The sequence below is a fragment of the Acyrthosiphon pisum genome, chromosome A3 (assembly GCF_005508785.2).
Source record: "Acyrthosiphon pisum isolate AL4f chromosome A3, pea_aphid_22Mar2018_4r6ur, whole genome shotgun sequence".
In the NCBI taxonomy this organism is placed as follows: domain Eukaryota; kingdom Metazoa; phylum Arthropoda; class Insecta; order Hemiptera; family Aphididae; genus Acyrthosiphon; species Acyrthosiphon pisum.
In genome coordinates this window covers 9,576,028-9,602,130 of record NC_042496.1, presented here as the reverse complement: position 1 = coordinate 9,602,130, position 26,103 = coordinate 9,576,028, and the positions used below count along the sequence as shown (strand labels likewise).

General features: G+C 29.3%; 5 protein-coding genes across 10 annotated transcripts in view; 3 read left to right on the top strand and 2 right to left on the bottom strand.

Annotated features, from left to right (window-relative positions):
• Positions 1-6,820, top strand: part of LOC100164481 (inositol-trisphosphate 3-kinase homolog) — an 87,357-nt gene extending 80,537 nt beyond the window's left edge. For all 6 annotated transcript variants that reach the window (XM_008183747.3, XM_008183749.3, XM_016803571.2 and 3 more), the window contains 6 exons: positions 4,800-4,901; positions 5,007-5,486; positions 5,589-5,723; positions 5,808-5,981; positions 6,061-6,234; positions 6,309-6,820. In XM_008183747.3, coding sequence (XP_008181969.1) covers positions 4,800-4,901; positions 5,007-5,486; positions 5,589-5,723; positions 5,808-5,981; positions 6,061-6,234; positions 6,309-6,383 — 1,140 coding nt within the window. In that variant the 3' untranslated portion in view covers positions 6,384-6,820. The remainder of the gene's footprint in view (positions 1-4,799; positions 4,902-5,006; positions 5,487-5,588; positions 5,724-5,807; positions 5,982-6,060; positions 6,235-6,308) is intronic.
• A 1,866-nt stretch (positions 6,821-8,686) lies between these two features.
• LOC100165823 lies at positions 8,687-11,594 on the bottom strand. Its single transcript, XM_001952150.3, has 3 exons — positions 11,378-11,594; positions 10,198-10,469; positions 8,687-10,122 (listed from the first exon to the last, which is right to left on the bottom strand). Exons 2-3 carry the CDS (start codon positions 10,449-10,451, stop codon positions 9,924-9,926), a joined length of 453 nt encoding a protein of 150 aa, XP_001952185.1. The 5' UTR covers positions 10,452-10,469; positions 11,378-11,594; the 3' UTR covers positions 8,687-9,923.
• An 84-nt stretch (positions 11,595-11,678) lies between these two features.
• On the top strand, positions 11,679-13,450 carry LOC100167853 (geminin-like). Its single transcript, NM_001293480.1, is given in 5 exon segments — positions 11,679-11,903; positions 12,020-12,123; positions 12,201-12,334; positions 12,429-12,601; positions 13,028-13,450. Coding segments are annotated over 5 exon segments (573 nt in total). The 5' UTR covers positions 11,679-11,861; the 3' UTR covers positions 13,148-13,450.
• A 1,392-nt stretch (positions 13,451-14,842) lies between these two features.
• LOC100570917 (mitochondrial cardiolipin hydrolase-like) lies at positions 14,843-16,444 on the bottom strand. The gene is made up of 2 exons (XM_003243756.4): positions 16,206-16,444; positions 14,843-15,492 (listed from the first exon to the last, which is right to left on the bottom strand). The coding sequence occupies exons 1-2, from the start codon at positions 16,208-16,210 to the stop codon at positions 14,898-14,900; spliced, it is 600 nt and encodes a 199-aa protein (XP_003243804.1). The 5' UTR covers positions 16,211-16,444; the 3' UTR covers positions 14,843-14,897.
• A 177-nt stretch (positions 16,445-16,621) lies between these two features.
• Positions 16,622-20,955, top strand: LOC100570816 (cell division control protein 48 homolog B). Its single transcript, XM_003243755.4, has 11 exons — positions 16,622-17,641; positions 17,796-17,982; positions 18,042-18,238; positions 18,312-18,499; positions 18,574-18,791; positions 18,888-19,088; positions 19,483-19,592; positions 19,668-19,834; positions 19,926-20,016; positions 20,076-20,194; positions 20,852-20,955. The coding sequence occupies exons 1-11, from the start codon at positions 16,949-16,951 to the stop codon at positions 20,883-20,885; spliced, it is 2,205 nt and encodes a 734-aa protein (XP_003243803.1). The 5' UTR covers positions 16,622-16,948; the 3' UTR covers positions 20,886-20,955.
• Positions 20,956-26,103: the final 5,148 nt, after the last annotated feature.

Genomic DNA, 26,103 nt, shown 5'->3' with positions numbered 1-26,103 from the left:
CTACTTAACGAAATGTACTTTCTTTTTCTATATAAACTGTATTTCATAAGAATTTTATGAATATCATTGGTATTGGATAGTAAACTAAAGAATTTAAGAAACTTGTCTTCAATCAGATGATAAAGAGAAAGTCCATTGAGGTCAGTGGCCTATGAAAATAATAAAATTGCACCACTTTTTCATTCTTTTGTGCGTTTGACTTCACTGAAGTATTACTTTTTGGCTGTGTTGTAGACGTTCAATTTTACAGAAAATAGCAAATTGTGAAAATTAAAAAAAAATGTTTGTTGAGTGTGCAAAAATTTAGTAGGCATAAAATTTTTGTCTAACGCTGAAACACAATATGCGCAAACAGCAATAATTTCTAAAAATAAATGAAGCATGTTAAGTCTGAAATGTCTTGTGACGTCAAAACATTGAACGTTTTACGTATGATGAATTTTGCATGACTGGATATAAAATAGTTTTCAATTAGGTACTTTATACACACAGTTTATTATTAAAATGTGTTTCGAAAAGAACATGTCGAAATAGGAGAAGATCGGTTATTGGTTATCGGCGTATGCTTATTATTAATGTCTATAGAACCCTTATTAATATTACTATATAATACTCATTCACCGAGTAATCGTCATGTATGTGTAAACATGTCTTGGGGTCATGGTGGTCTTAGTATTTATATATTTAAATCAAAAACATTACAACTTTGAATTGCAGAATCGTTCCTGACGCACTTCTCATTAGACGGTACTCGTATTACACACATTGCACTGTTTGTTATACATAGGTATACAAATATATATGTATTTGGTAAGCGTACGTGCACACGCACATGTAAATACATAATACACACATGCATGCATGATATATATATATTGTACACGGACTTACATATGAAAGTATTTAACATAATATTGAATAGTACTGCAAGTACAAATGAAAGTATCGAATCCAATGAATTGAAAATCGTTAAATTAAATAAATATACTTATACATAGGTATATAAGCAGAAATTAAGTTCATCATCGTAAAATTTACGTGCCTTATTAAAATTGACTATAAACACACTATAATGAATATAATATACATTTAAAATATAGTGATTATAATATAAATATATTTATTGCATATTACCCATATTATGAAGGTTCATAAACTTTAAATGGCATGCATTCTTGAAAAACCAGAATTTCATATTTTATCACGACTCGACAAGTTTATCAATGTGAAAAGTTTAACATAACATACAATTGTATGCATAAATACAATTTAAGTTTGAATATCAATAGTTTTTAATTACCTACGCTCTAATAATACTTGTTAATGGACAACCGCAGTAGATACACAAAAATTTCGACAAAGACTGTTTGGGTTGAACGGACACTTTGATATTTAAGATTTTAATATTATATTACTCCACATTCAAATAATTGGCTGGAAATAGTTGATTCATTCAGTTTAGATAAAGATTTAAATGTATTTATAAGAAATATATTAAATTGACATTTGCCACCCGTCTGGTCCTGATAATATATTATATTAATATAACTCAATCGAGATAATATCATTATTTATTATAACATTATTTTTATGTTTTTAATTAAATTACTATTATTTTATTAATTATAATATTATTAAATTAATTTAAAAAAAAAATGCTGATATTGTGTCGATTGAGTCCATATTATCCGATATATTTTCATAACCAGAGCAGCGTTCCTTATCACACTATATAATATTATGTATTTATATATTTATTTATTTATTTATCTTTTTAAACGAACGTGATACACACGTGACCACGTGATGTGATTTTATAATATTATTGTTCACCTCCAATTTAACTTTTTGTTTTCGTTTCCTTCGTTTGACCGTAAACCCAAAAGTGCATTTAAATCATTTTTGTTATCGTTATTTTTCCGTTAAGTATAACAACAAATAATAATATTTTAACCTTGGTTGTTATATTATCGTTGTCGCTGGTCCTTATATCATTCGATCCGATGATTTGTCATAATATACGTTATGTTTATACGGTGTTATTTATTATTATTATTATTTATTAATATTCACACTACACGTGTTTAAAGTTGTATTTTTTTTTCAAATTAATTTCTTTTGAAATCTATCGTTTGGTGAATACATAAGTTTTGTTATTATAATTGTTTTTAGATTTGAGGTACGTTCATTTGAAGTGAGATTGATATAAAACACATGCTGCTGCCCCATGGCATACTGATCATTTCCTCGTTGTATATTTCATATTATTCCATGTATAATTCAGCCTATTCTTCAAAAACGTGAAACAACGTCAGTTGTCACTTTATTGTTTATTTCTCACAGCTTGCAATCGTATTGTACTTCCGACTACTGATATTTACAAATTACAATGCATAGATAGGTATTATTCGTTATTGTAAACTCAAAAATAATCGCACAGAAATTAATAATTATGCACGTGCGCAAAATGACACATTTCAATCTACCTAAATGTTTATTATTTTTTTATAGTTGCTTCTTTATGTGCTACAGTTTATAACGCTATAGATGTATAGTAAACTAGTATAATTTATAATGTACAATAATAGATCAAAGGTTGACGTTTCGGCTTTTGTTATAATTGGTTGTGTATTTAAAATTATTATATTGTATTTTGTTCGTTTATTTCGTACCTACATTTAAAGCTAAATTTAAGCATTCGTAATGCAGTGTTGTAAAATACAAAAGACAATTATCTTATTATTAACTAAATTATTAGGTATAATTATTAATTGTTAATATGTAAATAGTTTGTTCAAAATTGGTATTAGGCACTAGGTAACATTTTTATTGGATTTTAAGTTTTTTTTTAAGTTTAGTTTTTCTAAAAGCGATTTGACCATAACAATGTATTGCTATGATAAGTTTAACATTTTATATTTTCTTCGTGTAACTATATTATATTCTACTCGGGCATAGTATTATTATTATGATTTTATAGAATAGTGTTGGTTATAATTTGTAATAAATGCTGTAATGTTTATGCATTTTGGATTCGTTTATTTTAACTGCATAATATATTAATATTTTAATACTGTAATAACATAATCAGAATTATTTGTGGGTTCGAATATCGAAAGTTCTATTAAGAATTGACCACGAACATTTTTATCGTAATGATAATGGAGGTTAATGAAATAATAACATTTTAACGACTACTTTCAAATAGTTTTGTTGCATGTATAATCATATTTGCCAAGTTAATATTTTATAATTTATGATGTGTTTTCAACACATAGGTAGTCTATATTGGACAAAGGCGTACCCCGTGCCACGTACTTTATAAGTTATAACTAAGCAATAAAGCATGTTTTTGAATACCTAACTCAAAGTATTCATATTTGTTTTGTGCTAGCAGGCTTGATGAATATACTAAATTATAAAGTGATTAACTGTTAGTAACTGCGAGTTTGCAGGGCCAGTGTCCATCAATGTATAATAATAGTCTCTAATATCCACTTATAATTACACCAAGTCTCCATTCCGATATGCTCGCGGCTGTAACCGAGGCCCGTGCGCATCGCATACCTCAGTTGGTACAAAAACACTTAAGCTTAACCATTTGTTTGTCGCAAGTAAGACAAACATTTTGCGTTATGATAACATATTTTTTCGCAGTGGCAACTAGCGGGTATATACAAGACTACAGACCAAAATATTATAACTATGGTCGCTAAATTGCTTAAATAGTAATATTCGTGTTAGGTACCTATTAAAGTAGTTGAAAAATAAGTGTAGTCGTACGGAGTTATTAAATAATATTAGCTGACATGACAATAATTATTCTCTAATGTTGGTTTGCAAAAGTCATTAAGTAATAAATAATGTCTTGTATAGCCGTATAAGTTAATTTTAAACGCTATTTCATCTATGGTTCAAGACAGAAAACGATATCTACTAATATTAATATTTAATACTATTCACACTACCGAATCTCCAAAACCAACAGAGACGACACCTTTCTATGACTATTGGTAATTCGATCACGTTCTGTGATGAAATTCATGAGTATACTGAGTATCCATTCGGTTCGGTAGCGATTGCAAATAAATTTATAAATAGATTTTGAAAACGTTTAATTATTATTCTTGGCATAACATAATTTTCGTCGAACATTCCTAGGGGTCTTGAGAACAGTAACAATAACAATAACACCACTGTGCACATCAAACACAAGTCACCACGCGACTGACGGCCACTTTGTTGAAAACTCGTCGTTTTCACGTGCCAACGGGAAACGAAAATAAAAATTTTTTGTGCGCGTAATTTAGGTGTATTTAATGACGCACAAAATTTAAAAAAATAAAAAGTAACAAAAAAAATATTGTATTAATATAATTTAATGTGAATCCGATTCACGACTATTTAGTATACATAAAATATGAGGTTTACCTTGACCGTATGAATCTTGTCGGTAAAACGTATGTACATTTTGCTATTAGAATTCCAAGGGCTTCGCAATGTGTGTTCATTAGTATGGAGGCGACAGTATATTATATACATGTATAGGACATAGGTATACATGTTATGGCTTTGTACGTATTTTTATTTTGGATGATAAAAAGCGGAAATTGACAGTGTCGAGAATCAATATAGTGTCGGTGTATATTGTCTATATGTATAAATATTCACTCGTATTATATTGTATAAAAATACATTTAGTTTGTCACGCCACTAACGCATTCGTTCATTAGGGACTTGCAATATTGTAACAATTGTAAACTATGAAGATAATAATGTTTGGTATTTTTATTTTTTAGCAAACCGAAAACGAATGGAAGAGTTCGCAGTGCAATTCTCTGACTTCGTCGGCCAAAAAAACCCACAAGAAAGAAAACTCGCTGTTGAAATTCTTGGCTTTGGTATGTTTATAATAATATACTCGTCGATCATAAAAAAAAACCATTTGAGGTTTAAATTCTCAAAATTATCAGTGGGTTGATAAAGTGTGGGTTTTATTTCTTTAGAACGCTCTCGAGTTGAGCGCACCCGCCAGTGATGTGTTGCTGCGCAACAACAACACGACCACGGCTGGGACGGCAACGGATACCGAAGTGCGAAATGTCAAGTCTCAAGAAACAGCGGCCACCAACGTCCAGTCGGCGACTTGTAGGTCGGCCACGGGCGTCCCTCAACAACAGTCGTGGTTCCAGCTGTCTGGACATCCGGACTGTTTCGCACCTGCTGGCCTGGGCACGATATGGAAGAAGTGCAGTGGCGGCACCGAGCGAGACGTGTACGAAGCCCTTTCCAACGAGCCAAGTCTTCAAGACATCGTGCCCAAGTATTACAGGGAAGTCGAGTACAACGGACAGACGTTCATCGAGCTGCAAGACTTGCTGTACGGCTTCCGGGACCCCAACGTCATGGACATCAAAATGGGCACGCGCACTTTCCTGGAGTCGGAAGTGAAAAACTCTTCGGCGCGACAAGACCTGTACCTCAAGGTGAGACCGTGATCTAGTGATATTAATATTATCTTCGCGTATATTAAGACGTATGCCAATAACGAGAAATGTGATTAAAACGATTTTTTTTTTTTCGTCTAGATGATCGCCGTGGATCCCGAAGCACCGAATGCCGAAGAACGCAAATTGCAAGCGGTCACAAAACTACGATACATGCAGTTCAGAGAAGAACAGAGTTCCACGTGCAGTCACGGTTTTAGAATTGAAGCTATGAAGGTAATATATACCTACATTTTCCAGTGCATTTAAGCATTTTTTATTTCTGTTTTGACCATACTAACTGTCATAATAACGTTACAGTTTCGAGGTTCTCCACCCGTAACGGACTTGAAGACTGTGAAGAGCGACGAAGAGGTGAATAACACTCTTGCTTTGTTCCTGGGTGACCGCCATGACATCAAACAAAGGCTGGTCGCCAGACTGAATGAAATACGGTCGAAATTGGATCGTTCTCATTACTTTAAAACTCATGAAGTAAGTTGGGCGACACGTTACGATTACTTATTGTTTGATTCTTCGGCCAATCACCTACAAAATCAATGTGTTATTACAGATTGTGGGTAGCAGTATCTTGATTATATACGACGATACTAAGATCGGTGCTTGGCTGATTGACTTTGCCAAAACAAGACACGTACCCGAGAGCACAGTACTTACCCACAGACGACCATGGGTGCCTGGAAACCACGAGGAGGGCTTCTTATTCGGTCTCGATCATCTCATAGAGGTAAGTTTATCATGTACAAAAATGTCTATCATGGTGATACATTACTAAAAATTTGATTATCTTATTGCTTTCAGTCAACTGAGAATTTACATACACCTGTCTCAAAAGATTCTGTAGCGCCGTCGAGCTCTATTAAAGTGGAAACTTGAAAATTTTGTTCTTCAACTTTCTTGTGGAATTCATCTAGTCAACAATATTTTCACCTACACTACACCGAGACAAACGTGGTTCACATCCTCGTTACTATCACGTGTTAACATTTTTACACGATAACTATTTTTTTCTTTCGTTCTTAAAATAAATTTTAAGTGGTAGGCATGTATAAATAATATTATATTGTTTTTTTTAAATATTAATTCAGTCAGTGTTGACTGACGCGACTGATTTTGCCTGAGCATTTGTAATCGGAGAACTCATTAAAGATGCGTGAGAAAAAAATGAATTATTAATTTGGCTTTATACTCATACTACAACGGGTTTATGTACCTAAATTCTCGATTCCAGTATTAACATTGTATAAATATTACGCATTTTTATTTTTAACTCTTTTTTGTATTTACATAATATACATTTATTTATATGTACATATAATTGTTTTTGTTTTTTTTTTTTTTTAGTGAAAATATCAATTTGAAAATGAATACTATCTATAAATTTTTCTGAGAAATAACTTTAAAATAATTATCTGCAAATAATATAAACGCTATATATTTTCATACTACAAATCAATTGAATCCTAATTATATTTTTATGGTGTATTATGTCATGTGAAATATATTACCGTAATTTAAACATTTTTTGTAGATCATAAATGTTTAGTGATTCTTTAAACTTAGATTGGTTAATTATTGAATTTTGCTGTACTATTCTTTCTATTTTCTATATTAGTATTTTTCTTATAGAAGTTAACTGCAAAACTTATTATCTAAGTACAATTATTTGCACTAGAGATGACTGCTGAAACCGTAGTACATACCGAAAAAGAGTGGTTTGAACCGAAACTCTAAATAATTTTTTTTTTTTGGAATTAAGAAACCGATAGGCATCTACCTATATTTTGATGTATTTGTAATAAATAGTAATAAAAAGTTATAATTATAAAATCATAGATTTATAAAAATAGGTACATCAATAACTATTAGAATATTATTATTTTTGTAGTACCTAATAGTAACCTTACCCATGTGTTCTATATGGCTTTACAGTTATAAAACAAAGTAATATAGGTAAATTACAATTTCCATGTAATCGACAATAAGTAACTATAAGATACTATAGGCATAATCTAGGACAAATTCTTGGGGCGTTAAAACTCAAAATCTATTATGTAAATTACACTATTGCCTGCTCAGTTAAATATCTGAGGGAGCAGTTGCTATCGATTCAAAGTTGGTATAAACAACATCAGTCTATTCGCCCCTTGAAGAAGACTAACTCTATTCCATGTAAGTCTGGTAAAAATTCCAAAAGAAAAGTGTCGTAGATTGCGCATTTGCAGTCTCATTGGCTGCGGTCGGCGCAACCGACTGTTGCAGCCAATCACAGCGGTTCTACCGTTCAAAGGTTACAGTTTTTCCAAACTTATTTGGAAAAGACAATGGAAAGAATTATTTTATGGAAATTAAATTAGTTAGTGTGGACTTATTATAGCAAAATCCATATATTTGTGTACTAAGAATAATTTTAAATAAGGGGGTTACTTACCTTTGTTATTTATGATTAAAAAAAAATTTGGAAATAATGGAAATAAGATGGTAATGAGTAATAGATGATTTGTTCCATTTTTTGAAAATGGGATTAATATTAATATAGCTAGTTTTTTTCCTTTGACGAAAAATACCCTTGTTTTAAAGTTAATAAATAATAGGAGTAAGAATAAATCTACAATTATATAAAAATAACGAGGATAGTATCGAAAGATTCAACATCGGGATATCCTATGCTGGAAAAATTTCAATTTTTATAACCGATGGAAAATGAGTAGGTACTAATAGAAAGAGAATTATTATCTAACCAGCTGTTTTTCCATGAAGTTCTAACGTGCTAAAGAAAGTAGGAGAAAATTGAAGGTTTTTTTACAAGCCCAGAAAACAGTTAGGATTTTTGAAATGTACGATTTATTTTATATATAAACGGATGCAAGTCCTTTACAATATTTTATGCGCAAGTATGCTAATAATAATACACAATGTCAAAGGAATGAAAAAATTACAAACTAAGATACATAGTGCAGTTATAAGTTATAAATATAGACAATGATAATGTAAAAAGTATATAAAACAAAGAAAAATATAATATATAATTCTAAATACTATTAAAGTTTTAACTTTGGTCGACAGAATTTCTCTACTTTAAAGTTGACAATGTGGACAATCTAACCTAGCTCCACCTAAATTAACAAAAAAGTTATAGTTCATCTAGTATTATTTTTTTTATTAATTATTATCAAGGCATTATTATCAAGGCTTTGCACCCGTACGTAACCTGAAACCTGAATTAACCCAAATAAATATCATAACCCAAAACCGATTGAAAAAAATTAACACCCAAAACCCGAATTATTTAAAATTAAGTGGCACATCAATTTGTATGTATTTTTTGCAATAAAACTTGAATATAAAATAAAGATATAATATATTATTCTAAATACTATTAAAGTTTCAACTTTGGTCAACAGAATTTCTCTACTTTTAAGTTGACAATCTAACCTAGCTCCACCTAAATTAAAAAAAAAGTTATAGTTCATCTAGTATTATTTTTTTTATTAATTATTATCAAGGCTTTGCACCCGTACGTAACCCGAAACCCGAATTAACCCAAATAAATATCATAACCCAAAACCCGTATATACAAAACCGATTGAAAAAAATTAACACCCAAAACCCGAATTATTGAAAATTAAGTGGCACATCAATTTGTATGTATTTTTTGCAATAAAACTTGAATATAAAATAAAGATATAATATATTATTCTAAATACTATTAGAGTTTCAACTTTGGTCGACAGAATTTCTCTACTTTAAAGTTGACAATGTGGACAATCTAACCTAGCTCCACCTAAATTAACAAAAAAGTTATAGTTCATCTAGTATTATTTTTTTATTAATTATTATCAAACATAATGTTAAAAAGTACTTATTTTTATTTTGTTGAGAAATGAAGATACTATTGATACATATGTAAATATTACAACAAAAATTTGTAATGTAACATTTATATATGATATTACGTACATTCTATCATGTTTTTTTGTACCTATTTTATTTTTGACATGATATCAAATAAACTTTTATGCCCACGTTCTATAGTACGATATGATCTATCAACAGCGATTATCCTACCTAATTAGATTGTAAGATGTGCTCGAAATTTATATTGAGTGAAGCTGTTTCAAACAATTTGATCAATAGTATTTAATAGTAATAATGGATTAAATAAATAATTATGTAATAAAAATCAAATTATATTATGCTGAGTAATAATGAACGGTTGCGAAAATAAAATCTAAAAAAAAATAAAGTTTAAAATAATTGAATCAATTCATGACATAATTCAAAGTTAAATATATAGATATAATTCACAAATTAATATGAATTATTCAAAATTAAACAACTACAGGCTGCAAAGAATTATCAAATAATATCTAATATAAAATCAAAAAAATAAGATTAAATCAATATTAAATCAACTTATTGATCCTCCTCAGGTTTGTGGCTATCGTCATTTGCATGTTCCGGTATTAAAGGAGCATCTTCAACTTCATTGTCAGATAGTTCCGAGTCTAGACTGCTAGATGATTTTTCATGTTGTTCCAAGTGCTTCTTTAGCGTAACACGCCTTGAAAATTTCTTATCACAATACTGACATATGTAATGAGTCTCTTCATTTCTGAACAAAATAAAAATAAATTAACTTTTTTCATCATGTTTGATGATAATAAAAAAAATAAGAGTAAACTATTACTTTTTCGTTTGCTTGGGCGGTATAGCTCGGTTAGATTGACCACTGCATGTGGTCAAATGGTTAGTGACGGCTGCTTCACTGAGTACACATTTAAGGCACATTTTGCATACCCATTTAGTGGGATAATCTCCGGGTGTTTTATCATACCTTACCATTGTTCGTGGACAAAATAATTTCTCTTTTGGTTTTATGGTTGGGACTCTGATCTTTCTTCGTTTACGCGACTTACAGTTCACAAATGGATTTTTCGACATTTTTAAAGTACAGGAATTCTGTTGACAAAAGTTAAAACTTTAAAAGTATTTAGAATAAAACAATAGCTCAAAATCAATATATTTTATGGAAAATGCACAGAGACCAATTTACTTATTTACTGATAATGTATCAGCATACCAAAACTGAAGACAAAATAATTTTACCGCTACCAGTCTAGAGCCGGACTGAGTAATTATTAGAGGTATTCCTAAAATATAATTCTACAATTTCATCCTCAGCACTAGTTGAGAGGTTATTTAATAAGGCAATACAAGTTTCACACCTAGGTATGGTCTGTCCAGCGAAAGAAACAGCGCACCAACCAAAACTCGTTCCCCCACCCAACATCCTACCATAGGGGAAGCAGTTCCGATAGCAAGGTGACGCAGGGGGATGCGCAGAATCGGCGCGTTCTCTCGCTGGACAGAGTATAGGCGTAATAGGTTAAATGCTAGAACTTTTAAAATTATTTTATGTTGTAGATAACACATGGTTTGAATATTATTATTTATTTTTTTAAATGTTAGGTTATAACTTCTTTGTATTATTATTAAAAATAGTCAGAGAATGACTTTTTATAATATGTATTTAAAAAATAAAATATATAAAAAAATACATATACCTATATATACCTCACTGAATATTTGTAAAATTAAACATCAAATTATCTGAAATAGATAAAATTTAGTATAAATATCTTTATCTAGATACAATTGAGTACTCTTATATTTATATTTATCTAATAAATTATTAGTGATCTATTCCCAACATTGTACATAAGGCATTTAGGTTAGGTAGGCGACACTACGATTAGTTCGCTACTCCCGACCACTGGAAATGAGAATTCAATGTATAAGTACTATAAAGTATTTATCAATATCCTAGGTGTTACAATATTATTAAATTTATTATTTTAAGTACTTACAATAAATTAACGGCTTCGTAGGTCTTAACCGACTAAATTTCGAGAAGTATACAAATGTAGTCAGACCCAAACAAACCAAGGCTTTGGAATCAACAATCGTACAGTCTACTGTCTACGGTCTACTTAAAATGGCCGATGGGTACGCTATGCCACCATTTTGTGACTCATTTAAAAAATACCAGTGTATCCAGTTGATCACCGACACAGTAAATATTGTATCTCGCCGATTGTTATTTGCAAATCGTCCATATTGTTATACTGATTCCCCCACTTAAATTTGTTGGATACCGTACTGGCGTACAGCGTACTGCGTCTGCGCGCGAGTTCGACTGACTAGCGTACAGCGTACAACTGTCTGTCATCCAACGTTTTTCGATTTTGAATATTATTCAATATATTAAAATAGTAAATAAAAAAAATTCGTCCAGTCTAGCTTATTCACTTTTCGTTATTATTTAATATCTTGATATTTAACAGTCAAACGATGAAAACAGTTTCCGAAAATAATAGAAACATTCCGGACAAGGTAAATTTTATTTTATATTAAAATAGGTAAATCATAAAATCAAATCAACCGATCAACAACTGGGTATCGAGTAACCTAACAATTATATTGAATCGAACACATGTAATTTGTTTTAGATGCCCAACAAAAAAGGAGTTCCCAGAAAGTGCTTGCAGACATTGCAGCCGTCTGGCGGCGACAAAGAAAATTTGGTTGGGACTGGCAGATTTCATGAACACAAGTATTAATTTATTTTTAGATTTATTGTATAGTATGTTAGTATTACTATTATTTTTATGTATAAATGTGTTACATTAGTTCTGATCCTAAAATATTGAAGCCACAATTTAAGACCGAAGTAGAAGTAAAATCCAATGAAAAAAAGTATTTATTTTCAAAAATAAATCCATCTCAATACAAGAAGTTAATTATTGAAGATCTCACTAGCACTGGTATGCATTTACTACTTATATCTTTTACTTAATTGTTTTTATAAACAATATTAGGCTGATTACAAATTTAATCATAATGAACTTGTCATTATAGAAGGTCCTAGTGAAAAATACTGGGAGGTTATTGCAGAACGTCGTAGAAAGGCTTTGGAAGAAGTTCTTGAACAAAATCGTAAACTACATACTATAGTCATGGCATTGGAAGAAGAAAATGCATCTTGTAAAAAATTACTCGAACAAACAACTGATCTCGTTAACACATTAAAGGTATACATGAAACTGTAAAGTCACAGCTAGTAGCTACGTTGTGTGTCGTGTCGTGCGAGGGCCTGGTTATTATATTGTTACGACTGGTAACCAATATGGTTTAAAAGTTGAACAGTAGTCAATTCTTGGTATACTCGGTTGCAACTTGGTTATTACATGATACCGAAAAAGTAATATCCAATCACAATATAATTTGATTGACACGACACGACACACGACGCAGCTGTGAATCCGGCTTTAATTCACACAAATACCAATTATTATGCAAAATTGTAAATTGAATCAACAACATTTTATCTAATTGTTATTGTAAAATTAACTATTTTTTCTATTTTTAGTTGGTTTTCTGATAATCCAATATTTATATAAAAATATATTTCCTTTAAATACATAAACAAAAACTAATTTAGCTTATTACTATTATAGGAAGTACTAAACGAAGAAGATGATAAATCAAATGAAGATTATGTCGATAATGACATTTTGTCAATCAACTCCAATAAAATAAACAGCAACAATGATTTTTCCGGCAGTGAATCTGAATAAATTCTTTCTACATTTTAATTTAACAAATATTTAATTTTTTTCAAATGATTCAATTGATTTTTTTTTTTGTTCCTACCAAGTATTAATTTATTTTGAATTAAACTTAATCATACCAATATTTTTTAAGTGAATATCTATTTTTGAATGTAGAACTTTGTTTTTACTTTTTTGAACAGTTTTTATGTTAATATACATTCATATGAACAACCATGATCTGTTAATCTATACATTATTAACTAAATTGGTTTACAATATTTAGCATACATATTGAAACAATAAACTATTTGTAAGTAATTAAAGGAACTTAGATGGTTTTTTATTTTTAACAAGTAGTTAAAATTCATTGGTATTTTAACAACATTCAATAACCTCTATTATATCAAAAAAAAGGTATCGATACTTTTGCTTGGAATCAAATCGAATCAAAATATCGATACAAATTGTTTTTATTATTATTTTTAATTTTATATATGATAGGTTTGTTCCAACACACTGTCAAACTATCATAGAACTGTCGGGAGCATGCGCAGTAGAATTTTTTCATTCCAACCAGCCTAAAACGCAAACTCAAACTGTCAGATAGTTGTTCCAACACGTTATCAGACCAGTTAATGGCTGGTTATTGACAGTCGAAACGATCCGTTGATTCCTGACCGGACTGGGAGTCCGAGACACAGTAATCCTACAATCTCTTATCTATTAGGCTTTGGTAAGTTTATTGAAGACAGTCAGAAATGCATTCCAACAGTGGTCAAAATCCATGATCAGTCCACAGTAGTGCATGCACCGTAAATCAATCATGGATCAGTCGGCCACTAGTCACAAATTCTCTGTTGGAACAAACCTATAATATAATAATTCATGTTACATTCAAAAATATAATTATTGTCAGTTATAGAATCATAAAAATGATAAAAATCTAACATTAAAACCAACATTTGTCTGGTAGATCATTTAAAAATAAAAGTTTCTCTAGGCGAGAACTGGATAAACGATTTCTATTTTGATTTCTTTTAGCACCAACTTTAGAGAATAATCACATGGTACTGACATATGTGCAATGGAAAGAAAGAAACTTTCGATAGTATCGCAACATATTCGACTATTGTATGTTAGTGTTTAATTTTTGCTTTGCACGCTGCTTCTCATTAGCCTTCCGTGTCTATCATGTGACTCACTGGTTTTTTCAATCTTTTGAAAGTTGTTAAAACTTTTTATCAATTGTTACTTTTAATTTCCATTAAATATATTGGAGTTTTGGCATATCAAAAAATTCTTAAAAACAAAAAAAAGCTCCTAAGTGGTCGTTTGGCATAACTATTGATTTTATTTACAGATTATCATCGAACATTGAATAATTTGAAACATACAGTATTCCACAAGAGAATAATCAGTTTTTGCGCATCACAAAATGTCGACCTATATGATAGACGTCATCAGAGACCAAACATTTCTGACTAGTGATGCACCGATTTCTTTTCTTTCCTAGTTCTTGGAGGAACATTGATCAGCCGACTGATTATTATTTGCAGAGTAGACTATAGTAACAAATACATTTTATAAAATTGAATAAATACAACAAATTTATTGATATTGGTAGTCAATCAATAATTTTAAGGATAGGAAGGAATATATTTCATATAGAACCTAAAGAAATTCAAAATCGTATAAGATATGAAAATTAAAACATGTTATATTATAATAAATTGTACATTTTATAAATTATAATTTATAACAAATGGTTCTATAACTAATTAAATTGTTTCCATAACCTTTGGAATTCTTGTCTGAATGGATTAACTAATTCGCAATTGTTTGTAATGAATATATTTTCCCAATTTGCTCGAACAGACACTTTAGTCCAATTCAGAGATCCCAAGATCACTTTTTTGTTATCAATAATAACAAACTTGTGGTGCATTAAATGTTCATTATGTTTACCTTTATTAACTCTTTTTAAGATACCTATATTACCCATTTTCCATGTAGTTTGGAGATTATCTTCATTTAGAATTATCCTGACACTAACTCCACGCTTATAAGCATCAATAACTGCATTTGACAGCAATTCATGATTTAACATGTACATACAGATGTCCAAAGTTTTTTTTGATTTGTTCAGCCATCCAATAATTATGTTTAGTTTGCACTGAAAGCACTCATTGTTTTGAATCGTGGTTGTTATAGTTGTTATATTTCGGTGAAGATTGCAAAGTGGCAGAGTTCCATAAAAAAATAACACTTCTGTTTCTTCTTGGTGGAAATAATTGTACAATAAAGTTGTAAATGCTGCACTACAGCAGGCTAATGTAAAACTTCCTAGGAGACGAATTGTGGTTATACTTCTGTAAAAAAAAAAAATTCTATATTTTATTGCAATAAACTTCAGAGTACGGCTATAGATACGAAGTAGTAGAGTAGGTAATAAACATTTTATACAAAATTGATTTTAAAATCAATAATATTATCAATGTTATAATATAAGAACTTGCTTGAATATTTCAAAATGTAATTTAACAACATTACTTTAGACTCAGCTAGTTAACTTATTTTAACTAAATAAATCGCTTACCATTTTAAAAACAAAGAAAAAATTATTTTTATTTGAAATTGCTTATTTTTGTTTTAATATGTAACCATTATCTAGTACAAGATGTAACTAATATTTGTTTTTAAAATGCCACGATGAGATAATAGATTATTATTCTATCAAATATTGATGGATAAATAAATATAGGTACTTAAGAGTAATCTGAAATATTGTAAATTAAAAAAATCAGATTATAGCCAAGAAGGATAATATATGAACGGTAGTAACTAGTAGTACTGTCTTTGCACTGTTTTAAATTATTATGATAATTAAGTTTTGAATGCAAGTTATTTGCTATAGTCAACTATTGTTTTATTGTATATGGTGTACTGGAGAAAACTTAATATCTTATCTTATTGAATAAGAACTGAACATTTTTCAAATATAATTAGAAAAGTACAATTATTTTATTTTCAATAAACTTAAAAATAAAACTATAGGTAGGTAAATATTAAATTAATTTCATACTTCATGTTCACAACGAATTGTGGAAAATATTTTACTATATCATAATAACTGAAGCAATTAATAGTAACCACATATTTAATGTTATAATGTATACATATTTTGTATGATTCCAAAGTAGAAAATTGAATATACGAACTATAACAATATAACTAAAACTATAATCGCAGGTAAGTTATGAATATAATGTTGTAACATGTACGAAAGTACAATACCATTCTACCATAGATTTCACTTTAGTAAAGTTTAAAATAAATAATAACGAAAATATGTCTATATACATTAGTCATTAATACTTGACACATGAAAATATCAAACAAGTACTTTCAGAAAATAATAACAATAACATTGATAACAGCTTATCAACACACGTGGGTAAAACCACTAAAATCTGTCGAAAAATCATAGCAGAATAATTGCAGAATTCAAAATAAGTTTTAAGATTTAAGTAGATACTATTATTACTTATTCAGTACTTTTATATTTTTGTTCCTTCACTTCTTCAGTCTATTTAGTTTTTGTAAATTTTTGATAGTGTCTGTGTCTCACACAATGGCTTTCATACGACTGTAAGAATAGGTAATGGGTAATAATAGTGTGGCTTTTTTGTTTATTCTGTTTAAATCATTCGAAAATTGAAAATGTATTCGTTAGTGATCTGACATTTGATTTATTTTATTATTTAAAATGTGACTTTATATATTTTCTCTGTGACTTGCATATTATTTTATACTATTATTATCATTATGGACACAATATTTTTGTCCAACATACCGGATTACAAAGGGACGACTATGATTCAAAAATTCTTTGCATCGGATACTGTATTGGCCACTAGTCAGTTCAACCAGTATGTCTTACTAAAAATATCAGACAATGCCAAGATATTGTGTAAACTGATTCCTCAAGTGATCTGTACAAACGCATTTGCTAGTTGTGATCCAAGCGTTATTAAGCATGCACCCCAGAAACTAATCAATCCGTTGACAGTGAAACTGGAAATGCCTATTAACAAAGAGCACATAGAACCAATTTGTGTTGCCAATGCTAAACGTATGGTAGTCAGTGTCGTATTTAAAGATGTGAAACATCAAAATATATGGTCCAAGAATCTTTTTAAGTTGGCTGACGCCATCAAACATTTACTACGGTTGTTTGTAGTACATAACGATTGTATAGTGAACTTAAAAAGGCTTAAGTTAAAACAAAACTTTAATATTGATTTTATACTTATACACAAAACTGATTGCAAGAACAATGCTGCACGTATTGATCCAGATACTTCCATAATGGTTATTAAAACGATGTCTGCCATACAATTTTATCAGGCAGAAATTGGATTAGAAGTGCAACCTTTATTTGGCATGGAATCTCAAGTGAAATGTCTGAAAAACATCATTAAAGCTGCAAGAAATGGCTGTCGTCCTTTGTGTAATATGGTAAGTATATTTACTTCACGTATTTGTAAATATATTGTTAAGTTATGTAAATGAGTATGTCTTGAAATTGTAAAAAAGTGCTCAGCCTGTTTAATCTTAATAAATAACTGAATATTTATTACCCAAATATAATTAACTATTTTTCATTATTTAGATATTATTGATCGGTCCATCTGGCAGCGGAAAAACAAGTTTAGTTAATCACGTTGCTGCATCATTAAAGTGCATACTTTTTAATTTAATATCTACAGATTTCATAAATGCCGATCCCGGTTCTACAGAATTAGTTATTCGTGGTTTATTTAAAAGAGTTAAATTATTATTAGAGCAGGATAGTAAAAGTGAATAATAATTTTAATATAAATATATTTTCAAATTTATGAAATTTAAATTTTTACAGCCGTGTGTATAATAATGTTTGAGAAAGCTGAAAGTATGCTAAATGGTAAAAGTTCTAACGCCAAACGAATTTGCGCTCAGATACAAGATTCCTTAACGTCAGTTAAAAATTGTTCTAGACTTATAGTCATCGCAACTACTAGCATGCTGCATTTAATTGATGCGTCTTTTAAACAAGGCTCAAGATTTTCATATGAGGTAATACTTGTGTTAATAGGCCACATTACAAAGTTGTTTAAATTAAATTTCATAATTTTTCTATTTTTTTTAGATTTATATTGGTGTTCCTTCAGAAAAAGAACGAGTAAAATTAATGCGAGGCTTTTGTGGAATTTCAAACATAAATATTCAATCTAATGTATTGTCATATTTAGCTAAATTAACACCAGGATACACTGCTGCTGATTTAGAATTAATTTTCAAAGAAATTCTTAATGAGTCTCATTTAATTTCTGAATTGTATGTTAATATTTAGTTAAAGTTATAATAATATTGCCAAATTAAATAAAAATCCATTTATTTATGAATTTCAGAGAAATGGGCGTATTGTTTGGTACTATTTCACTTATTTCCAAGTACCCAGCTTCATCTTTGAGATCAGGAATTGGTCAAGTCATTACAAAGTCAGAATCTTGTTCAACTACAATTTTGGGTGGCTTAAAAAATGTGAAACTAATGTTAGATATTTGTATTAAATGGCCTCTTATTCATCCAAAAGCTTTTAAATATTTTGCTGTTCCACCACCTAAAGGTATGGACTACATAAAGCATATGCCTAATACATTTTATGTACTATATTTTTTTTCCATTAATAATTTTTTATTGTATTGTGATATTTATTATTTAGGCGTTTTACTTTATGGTCCTCCAGGATGTGGTAAAACAAGCCTTGTACGTTCAATAGCTTCATCGGCCAATTTAAATGTTCTTACAGCGATGGCTGCGGAATTATATTCTCCTTATTTAGGTGTAACGGAAGCAAATATTTCACAATTGTTTCAAAGAGCTAGAGCTAATGTTCCAGCTGTATTGTTCATAGATGAGATAGGTAGTAAACTGACTATTTAATATGTATAAAATGTTTTCCTAACCATTTTTTTCATAATCTTTAATACGTTGACTACGTACTGACACCAATTGGCGTCATAAGTATCATTCAGAAACACATTTGACGCCACATGGCGTCTAATATAGATTTAAAATAAATGGTTTAAAATTCCCTACACTTGGCTGAATATTATTTTATTATTATTTAGCGTGGATTAAATGCATGTTTTTAAATATGTATACATACGTCATTATGAGCAGTTTCTTTATTTTTTTTTAAATTTATTTTGTTTTTACTTTTATCATATGCACTGGCTAAAAACTGTAAAAAGACATACGCAATCTACGTGTTAAAAGTTGTAATATTAAAATCATTATTTATTTATTTTTATTAGATTCATTAGTTAGCTGTCGTTCTGAAGAAAAAAAAGGGTCATCTGGGTTTGATGACCGAGTTTTATCAACATTTTTGGTTGAAATGGATGGTATCACGAATGATACAGAAGTATTTTATATTTAAAATAATCTACATTTAAAACATATATAAAATTATTTTAAACAACCTATTAAATATTAATAGTATGGGCAAGGAGTTGTAGTTGTGGCAGCTACTAATCGTCCAGACAAAATTGATACTGCTTTATTAAGACCAGGAAGATTTGATCGTCAAATCTATGTGCCTCCTCCTCAAACAGCTGAAGAACGTTTTAACATACTTCATACTATTGTTAATAATCCTGAACAATGGTATACACTATACAGTTTAATTTAAATAATTTTTAAACTTGTATCTGTATGTGCCTTTTTAATTAATTTAATATTAAATGTTAATTTTTAGTATGCCATTATCAGATTCTTCAATTTTGAATGAAGTTGCCTTGATGACAGATAGGTTTTCAGCAGCTGATCTTGCAAGTGTTGTTAAAGAAGTAAATATAAAAATATAATTTAAAAATTAAATAAATAATTGTTTTGTTTGTTTTTTTAGGCTGGTTTAGCTTGTTTGACTAAAGATGGTCTTGAGACATGTACAACAGTTAAAAAAGAAAATTTTGAGGAGGCATTAGATAATGTAAAACCATCATTATCTGAACAGCAAATTGCATGGCAAGTATTATAGTTGTATTTTACATTTATCATTTATATGCTCAATTTTTATAATATATTTATTATTTTGTCCATAAAAGTAATTTGATTTATATTGTAAGATGTAAGCAAATACTATAGATAATATAATTTAAAATATTTGTTGTAAGGAGTGTTTAAATTATAAGTTTAAAATTTATAAATGCTTCTTAAGTTGTATCCTAGTCAGGATACATTTATTGAAAACATAATAAAATAATTTTAACAATCTTAAAATTTGATTTTGTTGCCGCTTACTAAGGGAAATCAGCAACATTATCTGCTAAAAATGTCTCTAGACACAACTTAAAGTCAGCAATTATAATAAAAATATACAATTCATTTTGATTAAGGTCAACAATTATTTGTTTAAAAAAAATAAGATAATTATTATAAAGTAGCATCTGGCAACAGTCACCTATTGTTTACAGATAAATAATTTAGTTGTCATATGGAGAACTAAAAATAATAAATAATACTCATCTTGGAAATTTTTACTTTTAATGATATAATTTTTAGAATTATATCATTAGCGGTTATTGTAATTTCTAATAATAAAATATTAAATGTATATTATGAAATACAAGTAGTTTATTTAATATTATAATTGATTCATTTTGTCTGTGTTATCGTTTTCAGGTATAGCAATTTTTCCTCTCAGCAAAAAAAGTAAATATTTTATAAAATTATGTATTTGAACTACTTGTTATATAAATAATTACAATATTTATATATATTTAAAACATTTTTTTTCTCCTATTCATATTTACTCCATTAACTATTCCTCTTAATTTGTAATAATCATATTATACTTCCTGTCTAACACACTATTCTTGACAATATTTTCTAAAAAGTATTTTTCATTTTTGTGTGACTTAATTGTGTGCACATGTCCATTCATAACAAGATATATATTCATGAATAATTAATATGTATTCACAAAATAATAGCTACACCAGTTAGTTATAAATTATTGGATATTATAAAAAAACTAACTATATAGTGATGAATGATAACTAACAATCAGTAGCGCCGACTTGTTTTTCATTTGGTGGGGCAAAGTATAAAAAGTAGTTACCACCACCACCCACCACCCACATGATTATATTGTAAATTCAACTATCACAAAGCAAACACTGGGGCGAACAGCCCCATAAAAAATACGCTTTCGGCGCCACTGCTAACAATAGCCAATAGATACCTAAACCTCATAAATGGAAAAAAAACAGATTACATTTAGGTGAAAAGTACTTGGACTTGACTAACTTCCACAATAACTCTATTGTTTGAGTATGAGCTCCAGTATTTGGATCCACAAAATTTTCAGGATGATTTACAGTTCGATGAATAAATCCATGGTCCTTCAGAGAACTATATGCTCGCCAATGATCGCTGTGAATCGTTGTACCAATTTCTACCTCTCTTTTTATTATTGATAAGAGCATTTGTCCATCCCTCTTTTCTACAATGAAAAATCATCGTTCAGTTTTGTTGTCATTATTACAACACAAACCCAAATACCCACGGTCCCTGTATTCTATTTCCATAATTTTATTGGTTATTTTCTACTGGAGTTTCATTTTCATAATTTGAAGTTTTATAGGTATTTTCATGTGGTCATAGGTCGTAATCACCACATTGTAAGCGACCGCGACTATATTTTCCTTTGCTCTGAAAGAGGGATTCATCTATCTGTACAATGTAACCAGGACCTCCATTATTGGTCTTTTTGAAAACTGATCAACAACGACATCACGGTACAGATTGTACCAGTCAATTACAGTGGATTTACTTCTACCTGTCCATAATACTGCATTATGTACTTGTATCATATGTACCCAATACCAGACGAGTTCTATTAATTCTGTTAGAGCTAAATTACTATGACATTTACTATTGAGGTCTGTATAAGTAAAAAATGAATTTCCTACGTGATTTGACTGATATGTTTGGCATCCTTTTTTCGTACACCTCAAAGTAACAATTTTTTTTAAAGTACTCTCCGGATGTCTTTTTTTACTGGACCTTGTTAATTCATGCAACTGTCCACCACATTCGGTGTCATCAATATTACTTTTTGAGCAAACCAAACGATTGTTGCTTAAAAGGTTTTTACTATTTAAATATCCAACGCATTTCAATTCATCAACAATTATATTTCTGTATAAATATCCCATTATTGTAGTAGAATTCATTTTAAATCGGTACAAAACTAAAGTTACTAAATTATAAAATTTTATACATACTCATGAAAAAAAAAAAAAATGGAAAAAATTCACCAACAAACGAAATGACACGAACAAATGCTAAATGGTAACTGAATGTTTAGATGATATTTTAAAAATACAATACAGTCACAAAATCCATATCATATCGATAATTGTATGGTCATAAAATTCATATTGTATCAATATTTATAGAAGTATAGTAGGCACTATAGTGTAAAATATAGGTATCTGTTATCGGTAGATTACATGTTCTACCTACAACAGTTTATCGTAGATAGCTATTTATCGGTAGATCACACGTTGGACCGGTCCCAATAAATATAATATTATAATAAATAACTATTGTTGCTTTCCAAACATAGGTTTATTTTTGTTTTTTACAATTTTTTGCGATTAAATCATTAAATTTCCAATTGTAATTATATTATTATTATCTGAAATATCATTTGAGTATTGAAGTTTTTAACATAGTGTTTGTAAAAAACAATAAAAATATGTTTTTTGTGAAGAAATTTTGATTTATTTCTTCAAATACTTTTTAATGAAATATGATCACTAACCACTATTTCACTTAACTCTATATTGTGAAACAATATTATATAAACTATATAATGAAACCATTGTATTTAAGATCTACCATTCTTAAATCTTAATTATTAAATTAAGTTAATTTTAAAAATAAACTATTGTTATAGATTAAAGACTGTAATTATGGAAATAGATTTTAAAAATTAATGTAGTTACAAGCACACTTTTACTGTACATTCGTACCTACTTAGATACTAAATAATTAAATATATATATATATATAATATAAACTAGGCATATACTGATATATAATATATATCATATTTATTTGGAAGTGCTAAATAAATAATAAAACTTCTACAATAAAATATATTTGATGTACAAATTTAAATTATAAATATTTTATTAATTTTCATTAAACATAAATTTACTGGTGTGCTATTGCACGGTGCACACCTATGTTGATGATAACATTAAACAGAATATTTATTTATAACTTACCTATTGTCAGAGATACTCAAGAAACTCAAAACCAGTGGCGTGGTGAACAGTAATTTCAGAGGCAATAGCCTCTGAGATTTTTCTTAAATAGAGGGGTGGTTCCCCAAGTAAATGTAAATATAATATACGCAATAGGTAGTTAATATCAATCTGAAATATAATTAATTATATTATATTAATACATTATTATGCATTAATACTTGGGATATTTGTAACTTGCCTTTGGAAATATTTTTGTTCACACGTCACTGCTCAAAACAGAGTAGGTACCGCAGTTATACTAGATATTTGTATTTGGAAAATCGTAATACTATATGCTACTAGCTACCTACCTGTCTAGTTGTCACATTTTCATAATATCTCGATACTTAAAATTTCACTAATTAATTATTAGATACTTAGAAATTTTAAAAATGATACATAAATTCAATAATTTTGATGACGAATATTTTCAAAGTTATTTTACTGTTATTTAGATAGTCAAAATAAAATGAAAATCTGTTCACTATCTGAATTTATTAATTTTATTATTATAAGTTACCTGTAACTATTAGTTATGGATAGATAGTTTAGATATAGATAGGTACCTACTAGATAATGTCAATTTATTGGAAATAAAAAAAAAATTTACAGATACAATATGTATCATCAATACTGACCATCGCGGTATCCCTGCCTATTGCATACAATATTGAATATATTTTAATATCTAGCATTCATATGTTGACGGCTCAATGCTAATGCGTTCTTCAAGTACAACATCCACGGGTGGTCTTTCATTTGCAGCATAGTAGAGATCCCAGTAATTAATAAAACTAAAATCTATAATAACATAGTTATGTAATCAAGAGAGATATAAATTATTTTCATTGTTATTAAGTTTCCTGACTTATAAACACGCATAAAATAAACTTTCATTTTTTTAAAATTATTAATTAGGTAGTAATTACAAATATATAGGTAGGTACCTAATAATTAATAATTACAAAATATTGGTCATTTCAGGAGTTGCAAATTTATACTTTTGCGATCACTGCATTATGTTTGGGGTCGAAGTGCTACCCTTGTGTGACCCCCATACTACGCCACTGAAATTGTCTACTGGTACAGTTGAATCGTATAGAATCGTCATTAAATTTCTACAGTCTATTTACTCAACACTTACCAACTCAAACAAAAAAAATCGTTCAGAGCTGTTATTAGAAACCTCCATCGCACAACTCCATTCGATGATATAAATAAAAAATGAACTTTTTCTCTCGGCCATAATCCGCAAGAACTTAACCAACGTATTACAAAGTAATACCAAACTTCAACTTCATTGTCCTAGCACCACAGATTATATAAAATAATATAATCTGTGCTAGAACCTAATATCAACAACAAAGACATTTTCAAATTTGACCTTCTCTGTCTCTCAAAAATAAAAATAGAAGATCCCCATATAAATCACCAGCCAGTTCAATGCCTTCGCAGTCGATGCTACAGCACACTATATAAAACTTGTAAGTTGTAACCAGTATAACTACCCGCCAAAATGCGTCAGCTGCGGCGAACGCCATTCCTCAAATAGTTGTCAAAAATCAATAGCTGACTTACCAACCTAATGCGCCCTTTGTAGTAGTCCACACCTGGCCAACTATTGAGGTTGTCCAGCTCACAAATATAATATTCAAGCAAAAAATAAAAACACCCCGCTCAAGATAACCCCAAACCCTCACGTAATTATAATTGTAATACTTAATAATAATAATAATAATCTTAGCAATAATAATGTTAATAAAAATTTAAATACTACTTCAATTTATAAGTCTGTCGCCCCAAGCTCATACTTTCAGGGTTCAGGCTATTAAAAGAAATATCGAAAACTACCTTAATGCTTTAAGCGAAACCTTTGCAGACCAGACCTCTCATATTCTCATCCTTTGCTGATAACCTCAAATCATTAATAATTAATCGCATTGTTTGAAAATTGTTTGTTAGAACAATCATTAGATGGAATGATACGTTGATGGAGCAAACGATACATGAAATCAATAAAGTGTTGAACAATTATTACTCGGAATAGACATTAAAGACGCTTATATTTTATCAGAATTGTTTTACGTGGGACAGACATTTTACGGAATTTAAATGTAGGAGAAATTGTTGTGTTAAATATTATGTATCGTTGAACATTTTTTGTCAGAACAGACATTTGATGGAATGATACGTTAATGAGACAAAAAATACATGATTCCAATTAATGTGTATCCCAAAATTTGAGAATCCCAATAAATTATTGTTTTAAATAACATAATTCCAAATATCGTAATTCCAGCAATCGTCTGTTCAATATATTCCAATCAAAACTAAACCCAAATACCCAATACATTATTTTCAAATAATTGTTGGTTCCATAGATTAATATTCCAGTATAATAAATATATAATAAATATAAATATATTATAATAATCTTTATTCTTTAATCGTGGACCGTGGTGTCGACTGTCGTGGTAACAACTGTCAACTTACTGGCAATTACACAAACACAACTATCGACTATCCAGTGTCACATATTGACAGATTTAAGTTAAAAGTTACTAGTTAGTAGTTAGTGTATAACTAGCCATAATAAATTGTTTTGTGATATAG

Coding starts and splice junctions, on each gene's coding strand:
- LOC100165823 (XM_001952150.3), bottom strand. CDS start 10,451: ATGTCGAAAAATCCATTTGTGAACTGTAAGTCGCGTAAACGAAGAAAG. Junction 10,123..10,197: donor CCGCCCAAGCAAACGAAAAA/GTAATAGTTTAC, acceptor TATTTTGTTCAG/AAATGAAGAGACTCATTACA.
- LOC100570816 (XM_003243755.4), top strand. CDS start 16,949: ATGGACACAATATTTTTGTCCAACATACCGGATTACAAAGGGACGACT. Junction 17,983..18,041: donor ATTAGAGCAGGATAGTAAAA/GTGAATAATAAT, acceptor AAATTTTTACAG/CCGTGTGTATAATAATGTTT. Junction 19,089..19,482: donor ATTGTTCATAGATGAGATAG/GTAGTAAACTGA, acceptor TATTTTTATTAG/ATTCATTAGTTAGCTGTCGT.